The 12,005-nt window shown below is 44.7% G+C and overlaps 1 protein-coding gene across 6 annotated transcripts in view; it reads right to left on the reverse strand.

The window, feature by feature from the left end:
• The window catches only part of pcsk5b (proprotein convertase subtilisin/kexin type 5b), a 57,210-nt gene that overhangs the window by 35,845 nt on the left and 9,360 nt on the right, over nucleotides 1-12,005 (reverse strand). For all 6 annotated transcript variants that reach the window (XM_036979524.1, XM_036979525.1, XM_036979527.1 and 3 more), the window contains exons 3-8: nucleotides 9,042-9,188; nucleotides 5,380-5,523; nucleotides 5,170-5,246; nucleotides 2,636-2,724; nucleotides 2,345-2,517; nucleotides 911-1,123 (exon numbers count right to left, since the gene is read on the reverse strand). In XM_036979524.1, coding sequence (XP_036835419.1) covers nucleotides 911-1,123; nucleotides 2,345-2,517; nucleotides 2,636-2,724; nucleotides 5,170-5,246; nucleotides 5,380-5,523; nucleotides 9,042-9,188 — 843 coding nt within the window. The remainder of the gene's footprint in view (nucleotides 1-910; nucleotides 1,124-2,344; nucleotides 2,518-2,635; nucleotides 2,725-5,169; nucleotides 5,247-5,379; nucleotides 5,524-9,041; nucleotides 9,189-12,005) is intronic.

Raw genomic sequence — 12,005 nt, forward strand, 5'->3', positions numbered from 1 at the left:
GAGCTTGATGAATTTTGAAAAGAAAAATGGGTAAATGTTGCACAATCCAGGTGTGGAAAGCTCTTAGAATTATCCAGAAAGATTCACAGCTATAGTCGCTGCCAAAGGTGCTTCTACAAAGTATTGACTCAGGGATGTGAATAGTTATGTAAATGAGATATTTCTCTATTTCATTTTCAATAAATTAGAAAAAAATCATTACGGGGTATTGTGTGTAAAAACCTATTTAAATCAATGTTGAATTCAGGCTGTACCATAACCAAAAAGTGTAATAAGTCAAGGGGTATGGATACTTACTGAAGGCACGGTATATGCACAGCGGGGGACCGGATCCTAGATCAGCACTCCTACTCTGAGATGCTTAATGAAGACGGGCCCTGGAGTGGGTCGGATTGAAAGGGTGGTTTTGGTTGTGTGTGCGCATGCATGTGACTGTACGTGTTGAGTACTGGTCATGGTTCTGTGTGAGTCTATATGGCAGCATAGGCCTGGCTGGATCTTAGTCTCCCCCTGCTTAGTCTTCTGACCCTCTATGGGGAATGTGACAAGACACTGCCAGACAAGCTGGGACAAAAGGGCCAACTGTCACTGTCTGTCCGACTGTCTGTCCCAGGGGGTCAGCCCAGGACACAGCTTGACCAACACGCTGACCTCTATCACCCAGCCTTGGGTTCAAAGGTCACAGGCTTTACAACTAAAGCCTGTTTCTGGCTTTGCCAGCTCAGGAATTAGTTACATGTTAGTATGCCATCTAGTCGGCCTAAATAACACCACATAGCGGCATTAGCACAGTAGTGCACTTTCTCGCTCACACACACTAGTTCTGTCCTCACTCTGCTGTTGCATGTTGTGGTAAGAGTGGAGGAACATCCACATACACTTTTTCCCGCCCCCTCAGAGACAGACTTACTATCTTCCGGTCATAGTTTTCTCCGCTACTGTAGGTGGTGGTGAGGGTGGAGGAGCACTCCTCCAAGTACCAGGGCTTGCGTCCGCTCTCAGCGGTGCTGGAGATGGAGATGGTGTAAATGCTGTTGGTGTAGCCATCACAGGAGCAGTGGTCCCGGCTCCGCCCACCGTTCCCTGACGCCCACACAAAGATGGAGCCGCGCCCCTTCCTTCCCTGGCAGGAAATCAAATCAATATAAATTAGATCAGAGGTGGGACTTCCTGCGGCCGGCAACAAAGAAAGTTCTCCCTCCACCTGAATGCTGAAATGGTAATAGCAAGTGAACTCAGCAGTGGAGGGGGAATTCTAAAATGCTGTGTTCCATTTCTTTGAGTGTTTCTCTTATGTAACCTACTTGTTGTGTCTATGTACTGACATGTATGTGTAACTGATAAATGTAACTGATAAATGTAACTGTAACTGATAACACACGTTAATGTGTAAAAATGTATTGATGTAAAAAGTATTTTTGTCTGTAACGTCTTTCTCGTTACGTGTCGGACACAAGTAAGACAAGCTGTCGCCATTGGCGTCAGCTAATGGGGGTCCTAAAAAAAGTCAACATCTCTGTGTGATTAGCAGGGACACGGGAGGAAGCCTACCGCTCTGAGCTCTGACTATCACTCAAACACACACACACACACAGAGGGGATAAAAGGTGAAGGGTAGCACTTCAAAAGGCCTCTGTCAGCCAGTGATAAGAGAGAGAAGCCCCTCTGAGTGAAGAGTGGACCAGACGGAAGAAAACGCTGACGGACAGCTTGGACCAGCTATGAAGGGAGGCGAGGGAGAGAGCGCAGGAAGGGAGGTGACTTCTTAAAGAAAAGAGGGAGGCAGGAAAGAGACAAAAAAACAGAACATTTGCCCAAGAAAGCAGGTCTCACACACAGCTAAGTCTTACTATACTTGAGGACTTTTTGGGGACCAACAAGTGATTCCCATTCAAGTCTATTTTCCCTAAAATGAGGACAAGTGAGGACTGGCAAAAATATTCTTACTTCTCTGAATTTACTATTCTTGTGAGGACTTCTGGTACTCACAAGTATAGGAAAATATGTCCACACACACACGTCATAATAGCCCAATAGACCTCTTCAGCTTCGATGCCAAACAGAGATGTACGTAACCCACCACCAAACTCTAACCATTGTTTTACTTTCTCCACAATCAAAATGTCAGCAGCATTTCTGACTCAGCAAGGAGAGGGTGTTCTGACATCACCACAAGTGGACTGTGAACACCACTCCCCTCCACTTAACCCTAGGCTTAGCTCCTCCTTTGAGCCATCTCCACAGCATACTTATGAATATGGATACCATGCATGAATATGCTAATTAGACGCAGCAGTGTGAGTGTGTGTGTACACAACGTACAGTGTGTGCGCGCGAGACGCACCATGCGGATACCGTTCTCGAAGGCTTGCCTGGCCAGAGAGGCGGGGCCATCCACAGTCTTGCCGTCGTCATCGGGACCCCAGCTGGCACTGTAGATGTCAATATGTTGTGGCTGCAGACTCAGAGACTTGGCCTCAACCATGTCCGTCACGTCGCCGTCCAGCATCCGCACCCCTGATACACACACACACACACACACACACACACACACACAGAGTGAACACACACCCAAGCCCTCACACACTCACCACTGTTGAATAAGATTTAAAATAACCTTGAAACACACACTCACCCCCTATCCGTGCGTTGTAGGCGATTCCCACAGTGCAATGGGAGTTGTTAGCAGATGCAGCCACTTCCCCAGCACAGCGAGTTCCATGCCTAAAGAGGGAGGGACACACAGACACACATTTAAAATCTCTCACACACGCACATTAACAAACTCACAAATATGTAAACAGATTTACTGGGGCCTCCCGAGTAGCGCTGTGGTCAAAGGCACTGCATCTCAGTACCAGCTGTGCCACTAGCGATCCTGGTTAGAGTCCAGGCTCTGTCGCAGCCGGCCGCGACCAAGAGACCCATCGGGTGGTGCACTATTGGCCCAGCATCGTCCGGGTTAGGAGAGGGTTTGTCCAGCAGGAATGTCCTTGTCCCATTGCACTCTAATGACTCCTGTTGCAGGCCGGGCGCAGTGCACGCTGACACGGTCGCCAGGTGCATGGTGTTTCCTCCAACACATTGATGCGGCTGGCTTCCGGGTTAAGGGGGAATTGTGTCAGGAAGCAGTGCGGCTTGGTTGGGTTGTGTTTCGGAGGACGCACGGCTCTTGACCGTCGCCTCTCCCGAGTCCGTACGGGAGTTGCAGCGATGAGACAAGACCAACTACCAATTTAATCCGTGAAAATTGGAGAGAAAAAGGGGTCAAAAAATAATATAAAAACAATTAATAAAAACTGAAGAATTCACAAACAGTCGGTATACCATCTGACAACATGCATATTTAAGAAAAAGAAGTGGGGAGAAGCGAGTGGAGTTAGACTTAGTTCAAGCTATGGGCTGGAGGAACAGGTCGACACATGGCCAGTAGCAGGGGCTGGGTCTTGTTCATAAGTCCACGCAATTTAAAACGGCTTCTTCCCTTTGGTGCCCAATGACGTGACCCTGGATTCAGAGGCAGCAGCAGCTGCACTGGGATACATACAACCCTCAAATATTTTCACAATGTGAAAGAGACAATGATTTGTATGTTTCCGAGCCCTCAACAAGCAAGGGCAACATTCTGCCAGACTGTAGCCGCGTCAACAAGTGGCCCGGTTAGTGATGAGCGCAAACAAACAAGAGTGGGTTTTAGGAGAGGAGGAAGAGGCAAAGACATTCTCGCGCTCGGCACGACCAGCCCTCCTGCCGAGAACATCTGGAACAAGCGGCCAAGAGTCACCACTGACCGCTGTCATGGCAACTCAGCATCTACACATTGGCAGGCAGGGTGCGCACACAGAATTCCATGCTCAAACACACACACGCCCTCGCTAGCCTAAAGGTTCTACTGTAGTGTATTCCATCACCTGGCTGAAACCTCTACACTTATGGCAGCCGTATGGACAGTTTGTTGAGCCAACATTCAAATTCTTCAGTCCTGTTTGGCTTCACACAGCGCCATAGTCTTCCTGAGTCTCCGCTACATATGTGTGTTGTTTGTGTTGTCTGCTCTCAGCCCATCTCCATGCCATGCCTGCTCCAAGTCAGTCTGAACCAGACCATCTGTGCGATGAATAAAGGGCGATGTGAATAACACACTGTCTGGATCAATCCTGGAGGTCAATCCTTTGTTTAGCTCACGGAAGTGGAGTTTTACATTATAGCAGAGATTCTACCACATGGAAATGGCCAAATTCACCAGCAGATGTGTTCCTCATAAGCAGAAAGAACAGCTTGTTCTCCTCTAGAAACACACGCACTCAGAATAGGTAACAAAAACACAGTGGATGCAAGGTTATTGTCTGTTTACTTTGAACAGCTGAGAAACTGCTGGTTTATAGAGAGGGACTGAGTCGGTAGAGGGGAGTGTATCCAAACCATTCTGGTGTCGTTGTTTGGTCTGGATCAGAAGTGGCAAGTCCTCCCGCTTAAAATCAGTACCATGTCATAAAGCTAGAGCCGAGAAACTGAATCACCTACCACCACACTTGTGTCTCTAACCAAACGTATTGAATAGGGACATAGCAAGTGTATCAACAGTGTGGGGAAGCTTTCATAGAACCTATCATAAATGGTGTTCCCTCAATGTTTATATGATCACTTAGAATATGTCCTCCAAGACAAGTTGGGACGATGGAAAGATACAAGTCTGTCTGAAAATGCGTGTAGTGTGTAGGCTTTAGGTAGCTAGCAAAAACACACTAATGGCTGTGTTCCAATAGCCTCGCTAGCAGCATACTACCTAGAATAAAGTAATGAGTTGGGCCATGCATTCTAAGCAGTATGCTAGTATGGACATTGGAACGTACCCATTATTGTGACAGACTTGTCAACGAGCCCCACTCAGAGGGAGAGGTGGAAGGAGAGAGAGAGAGAAAGAGAGGGAAGGGCAAAGTGAGAGAGCAAGGGAGAGAGCAGACCATGATCCTTCTAAAGCAGTGGGCTAGTTAACCTCCTGTCTCTTTAAGAAAACAAACTACCACAGAGTACTGAGCGTTTGCCAAGGCATTTGGGATAGAACGTCCAAAACCACTGACAGCCAAACTGGCACAGGACACAGGGCTCCCAGGCAGAGAAGAGCCACACACACACACACACACGTGATGCTGTGACCTGGTATCTTACTTATTCTCGTTGCTGGCATCATAACGGGGCATGGGGTCCATGTCATTCCCGTTGACATCATAACTGGCCTGGTTGTCCTGGAAACAGAGGGAGAAGCCTTCACCATCATGGTCTTATGGCCGAGCAGCATAAATCCTCCAATGGCTGAACACGCCACACACACTCCTACTACAACACACATACCCCATTCCAAAACGCACCCACACTCACGTAGTTCTGAATGAGGTCGGGGTGGTTCCTCTCGATGCCGTCGTCTAGGATGGTGATCACCACGTCCTTCCCTGTGTAGCCCCTCTTCCATGCCCCCACTATGTTCATGTCCGACTGGCAGTTATGGATGTCATCGTTACAGTGCTGGCACACACACACACACACACACGTCACTGGAATAGTGCTGAAATAAAACTAGCAACCCACTTAAGTGGTAATTACAGTTCTGGAACAGTGAGACATCTGTGTTGTGGCAAAAGTGTGATCACATAGATATAGGCCCTGCTTGAGTACTTTTCAAATGCAGCTTTCCAACCTCCGTTCCTTAAAGTAATCACTGATCTGACATGTCTGGGTTGGTGAAAGATATGAAGTGGGGTTCTTGCTTTAACCTATCAAATCATTCTAGATCATCAGTGAATGGCCCAATGAGAAAATAAACAGCTGTCAAGCAGGTCCAAAGATGGCAGGAGAAAGTCAGTTGTAGGCTAATGCCCAGGTTAACAAATGCCAATGGACATGAACATGGACAAAAAGTACTAAACAAGTACTGCCTAAAACAGTAAACACTCATGATTGAATATTTATGACAAAGTCCAAGCTCTATCCTCTGTCCAAAAACACTGGACTGATAAGAACTAAGGTCAAAGTATTGTTGTTATCATTGCCAAGTTAACCATTGACAGAACCCAGAAGAAGAGCAAAAGACCAGAGAGCTTACAAATAGCGCACTCACACACAAAATGGAAGGGGAGTAATGATTTGTACGTGGATGTGACTAGCGGCCACAAGCGAGTGTAGTATTCTTTCGGTGTAGAGCTACATATCTTGCGCAGTCTGAACGGAGTCATTTGACACTGCTGTGGGCATTTAAAATCCTCTCAATGTCAGATCAGCTTAAATATTGCAGATAGTTTTCTTTGCATATATACACACTACAGTTCAAAAGTTTGGGGTCACTTAGAAATTCTTGTTTTTTAAATAAAAGCACATTTTTGTCCAGTAAAACTGAAGATCTCATACAACACTGTACCACTCCCTTTACAGAACAGAGCAAACTGACTAACCAGAATAGAAAGGATTGGGAGGCCCCGGTGCACAACTGAGCAAGAGGACAAGTAAATTAGAGTGTCTAGTTTGAGAAATAGACGCCTCAAGTCCTCAACTGGCAGCTTCATTAAGTAGTCCCTGCAAAACACCAGTCTCAACGTCATCAGTGAAGAGGCGACTCCTGGATGCTGGCCTTGTAGGCAGAGTTCCTCTGTCCAGTGTCTGTGTTCTTTTGCCCATCTTAATATTTTATTGGCTAGTCTGAGATATGTATTTTTCTTTGCTACTCTGCCTACACAGGCGAGGACAAGGCTGGAGATCACTCTGTCATGTTGATTAAGTTCGAATAACAGACTGGAAGCTTCAAAAGAGGGGGGGGGGGGGGGGGGGGGGTGGTGCTTGGAATCATTGTTCTTCCTCTGTCAACCATGGTTACCTGCAAGGAAACACATCCCATCATCATTGCTTTGCACAAAAAGGGCTTCACAGGCAAGGATATTGCTGCCAGTAAGATTGCACCAAAATCAACAATTTATCGGATCATCAAGAAGTTCAAGGAGAGCGGTTCAATTGTTGTGTAGAAGGCTTCAGGGCACCCAAGAAAGTCCAGAAAGCGCCAGGACTGTCTCCTAAAGTTGATTCAGCTGTGGGATCGGGGCACCACCAGTACAGAGCTTGCTCAGGAATGGCAGCAGGCAGGTGTGAGTGCATCTGCACGCACAGTGAGGCGAAGACTTTGAGGATGGCCTGGTGTCAAGAAGGGCAGCAAAGAAGCCACTTCTCTCCAGGAAAAACATCAGGGACAGACTGATATTTTGCAAAAGGTACAGGGATTGGACAGCTGAGGACTGGGGTAAAGTCATTTTCTCTGATGAATCCCCTTTCTGATTGTTTGGGGCATCCGGAAAAACCTTGTCTTCTCCTGACAAGCTTGAGTGCTACCATTAGAATTTGGCCATTTCCATGTGGTGTAGTGGGCTCACTCACAATTTTGCCTAAGAACACAGCCATGAATAAAGAATATGTTCTTTACATACAACACATTCTCCGAGAGCAACTCCTCCCAACCATCGAGGAACAGTTTGGTGACAAACAATGCCTTTTCCAGCATGATGGAGCACTTTGCCATACGGAAAAAGTGATAACTAAATGGCTCGGGGAACAAAACATTGATATTTTGGGTCCATGGCCAGGAAACTCCCCAGACCTTAATCCCATTGAGAACTTGTGGTCAATCCTGAAGAGGCGGGTGGACAAACAAAACCCCACAAATTTGACAAACTCCAAGCATTGATTATGCAAGAATGGGCTGCCATCAGACAGGATGTGGCCCAGAAGTTAATTGACAGCATGCCAGGGCGGATTGCAGAGGTCTTGAAAAAGAAGGGTCAACACTGCAAGTGTTGACTCTTCGCATCAACTTCATGTAATTGCCAATATAAGCCTTTGACATTTATGAAATGCTTGTAATTATACTTCAGTATTCCATGGTAACATCTGACAAAAATATCTAAAGACAATGAAGCAGCAAACTTGGAAATTGGAACTGTGGAAATTAATATTTGTCATTCTCAAAACTTTTGGCCACGAGTATAGGCAAGTCCATAAGCAAATAGGTAAACTGGGATATGACTAAAGAGTTAAATCAGGGTGATTTTTTCCCACAAATAGACATGTATTTTCCTTTCCATGGTAACACAATCTTTCCATTTTTGGTAACTTTATTAACATTATTGGAGAGCATTTATTTATTTATGGATATGTATACCGAGTATATCCACATCACACCATTTTATTGGTAAACTACATGGTAATGTAAAAGTTTTATTTTTTAGTGATCCAATATTGTACACTTATAATTTGGTTGTAATCCAGAGAGGTTAGTTCAAGTATCTAGATCCTCTGAGGCTCTGGAGGGATCCAAATTGTGGATTTAAATAGAAAACTAATCAGCGTATAACACCTTTCTTTTTAAGCCCTTATTGTTATTATTGTTGGATCTGATTTGAATAGCTAACATTTCGATGGCCATAATAAATAGATATGCCGATAGTGGACAACCTTGTTTTACTCCTCTTGACAGTTTAATACTTTGAGAAGTAGCCATTATTTACTATTTTACTCTTAGGGTTACTATACACGACTTTAACCCGTTTTATGAGATTCTCCAAAATTGAAATGTTCCAGGCATTTATATATAAAAACTCCAGTCGTACTTTACCAAAAGCCTATTGAAAGCCAGCAATGAATAGCAGCCCTGGTTTCCCAGATTTTTCATAGTCTTCTTTTGTTTCCAGTACTTGTCTTATATTATCTCCAATGTATCGTCCATGTAAAAAAGCTTTCGGATTAGAATTAATAATATCCGGCAATATCTTTTTAAATTCTATGCACTATATATATTTAGCGATATACATTCCCCTCAATGTCATTTGAAATCTCAGGAAGATGTTTGAAAAGTAATCTAGACATTTGCCTTTGAGGCACGACACTCTTAGGCACACTACAAACTAGGTGCATGCACACACTGCCCGCCCCCCTTATGGAGACCTCCATTAAGTAGGTCTGGTGACCCTTGACCCTGAGAGCTAGGGTGTGGTCCGCATACTTACTATGTACCACATACTGCTCCACTTGGCATCATTGAAGAATATGGACTGGGCGGGGCTGGTCTGGGAGGGGCTGGTGAGGGGGGGAGGGGCCGCCTTGTAATCCCTCTTGATCCGCCTCTTTACCACCTGCTGCTGAATCCACTCCACCTATAGCAGAGGCCACACCATTGCACAGTGAAGAAAGAAAAAAAAGCATCAAAACATATCCAATGTTTGAACATGAATACGCAGGGTTGTTGGGCAAGCATGTTCAGAGTGGACATGTTCAGAGTGTAAAGGAAAGAATGAATGGGGCCATGTATCGTGAGATTTTGAGTGAAAACCTTCCATCAGCAAGGGCATTGAAGATGAAACGTGGCTGGGTCTTTCAGCATGACAATGATCCCAAACACACCGCCCGGGCAACGAAGAAGTGGCTTCGTAAGAAGCATTTCAAGGTCCTGGAGTGGCCTAGCCAGTCTCCAGATCTCAACCCCATAAAAAATATTTGGGGGGAGTTGCCCAGCAACAGCCCCAAAACATCACTGCTCTAGAGGAGATCTGCATGGAGGAATGGGCCAAAATACCAGCAACAGTGTGTGAAAACCTTGTGAAGACTTACAGAAAACGTTTGACCTCTGTTATATACCCTTTGTTGGCAATGACAAAGTAGAGAAACTTTTATTGACCAAATGCTTATTTTCCACCATAATTTGCAAATAAATTCATTAAAAATCCTACAATGTGATTTTCTGGATTTTTTTTCTCATTTTGTCTGTCATATTTGAAGTGTACCTATGATGAAAATTACAGGCCTCTCATCTTTTTAAGTGGGAGAACTTGCACAATTGGTGGCTGACTAAATACTGTTTTGCCTTACTATGTGAACACGCATACAAATTTCTCAGGTCACAATCAATCTCTCAAACCTAATGGATTCGTTTCAAGGAATTCCTTGGTAAACTCATCTCAGAAATTTGGGAGTGTTGGGTAGGATTATTTTTGTAACGACTGCTGCCTTTCACTTTTACCCAAGGTAGCCAAATCATTTAGGTAAAACAATAACAAACCAGAGACAGAGGTGATCGACTTTAACATTCCTACAAAGCTAAAAAGAAAGAGGGAGTGAAAGAAAAAAAATCCTATCAGAGTGAAGTACGACCTACTAAAACAATCTGTCAGTTTCTCCAGAGAGCAGAGGGAAAAGAGATGAGGGATGGACACAGAAAAAAACACTGGCAGAAAGAGAGAGAGAGTGTGATTGAGAGATAGAGGAGAGAAAAGGGTGTTATAAAAATGGGGGATAGAATGAGAAAAACAGGCAGAAAGAAGGGGTGGGGGGAACTGAGGGAGAAAGATTTCATAAACCAGAATGTAATGAAGTCAAAAAATAAAACATTTGTAACAATGATGGATGGCGATGATCATGTGAAGACAGAGCAGGCACAAGTCTCTGCTCATTTCACCAAGTCTGTCATCAGTTTCAAAGCAACCATTTACACACCTCATTAAGCTCAGAACAGCAGAGACATCATTATACATGTGTGTCTGTCTAGAGCTCCCTGTCTGTCTGCCCACCCAATGTCCATGTGTGTTTGTGTAACGGATGATAAGCGGTAAGCCTAATGCGGCGGTCCTCAGACCGTCACCTAGACAGGAAGTCCGACCGCCGGCAGCCAGTCTTCCATTAGTTCCACCACTGACCTGAGAGTCCACTGAGACGGAGAAAAGACGGATCCTCCCGCTCCAGATGGTGAATTGGACTCCTGAAATACAACTGCTTCTGCATTCCCCCTTCTTAAGGATTTGGAGGTGGCTCTCTCTTGCTGACTTGGTCTGTAACCAAGGGCAACCAGGATCCAAAAAAAATCCAGCTATACTGTAGAAGTGTCAGCTGAAATGGCACTTTAGAAATGCTTCCTTCCTTGATGGGATCACTGATCTGACATGAAAGCATAGATAGAAGCAAAGTGATGGGCGTCCTTGCCTATACCTATCCAAATCTGTTATAATCAGTGATTACACTGAACAAAAATAGACGCAACATTTTCAAAGATTTTACTAAGTTACCGTTCATATAAGGAAATTAGTCAATTGAAATAAACGAATTAGGCCCTAATCTATGGATTGCACATGACTGGAAATACAGGACATGCATCTGTTGGTCACAGATACCTTTAAAAACAAAAAAAAAGGTAGGGGCATGGATCATCAAACCTCTCAGTATCTGGTGTGACCACCATTTGCCTCATGCAGCACAATACATCTCCTTCGCAGAGAGTTGGTCCGGCTGTTGATAGTGGCCTGTGGAATATTGTCCCACTCCTCTTCAAAGGCTGTGCGAAGTTGCTGGATATTGGTGGGGACTGGAACACGCTGTCGTACACGTTGATCCATAGCATCCCGAACAAGCTCAGTGGGTGACTTGTCTGGTGAGTATGCAGGACATAGAAGAACTGGAACATTATCAGTTTGAAGGAATTGAGTACAGATCTTTGCAACATGGGGCCGTGCATTATCATGCGGAAACATGATGGCGACGGTTGAATGGCACGACAATGGACCTCAGGATCGTCACGGTCACTCTGTGCATTCAAATTTCAATTGTGCAATTGTGTTCATGGTCTGTAGTTGATGCCTGCCCATACCTTAACCCCACCATGGGGCACTCTGTTCACAGTAAACCGCTCGCCCACATGACGCCATACACACTCTGTCATCTGCCCAATACAGTTGAAACTAGAGGTCGGCCGATTATGATGACCAAAAAAAGCCGATACCAATTCCAAAGCAGACGACAATACTGAATACAACAATACTGAATGAACCCTTTTATTTTAACTTAATATAATACAGAAATACAATCTATTTAGTCTCAAGTAAATAATGAAACATGTTCAATTTGGTTTAAATAATGCAAAAACAGTGTTGGAGAAGAAAGTACAAGTGCAATATGTGCCATGTAAAAAAGCTAACGTTTAAGTT

This window comes from Oncorhynchus mykiss, chromosome 6, assembly GCF_013265735.2.
Source record: "Oncorhynchus mykiss isolate Arlee chromosome 6, USDA_OmykA_1.1, whole genome shotgun sequence".
Lineage (NCBI taxonomy): Eukaryota > Metazoa > Chordata > Actinopteri > Salmoniformes > Salmonidae > Oncorhynchus > Oncorhynchus mykiss.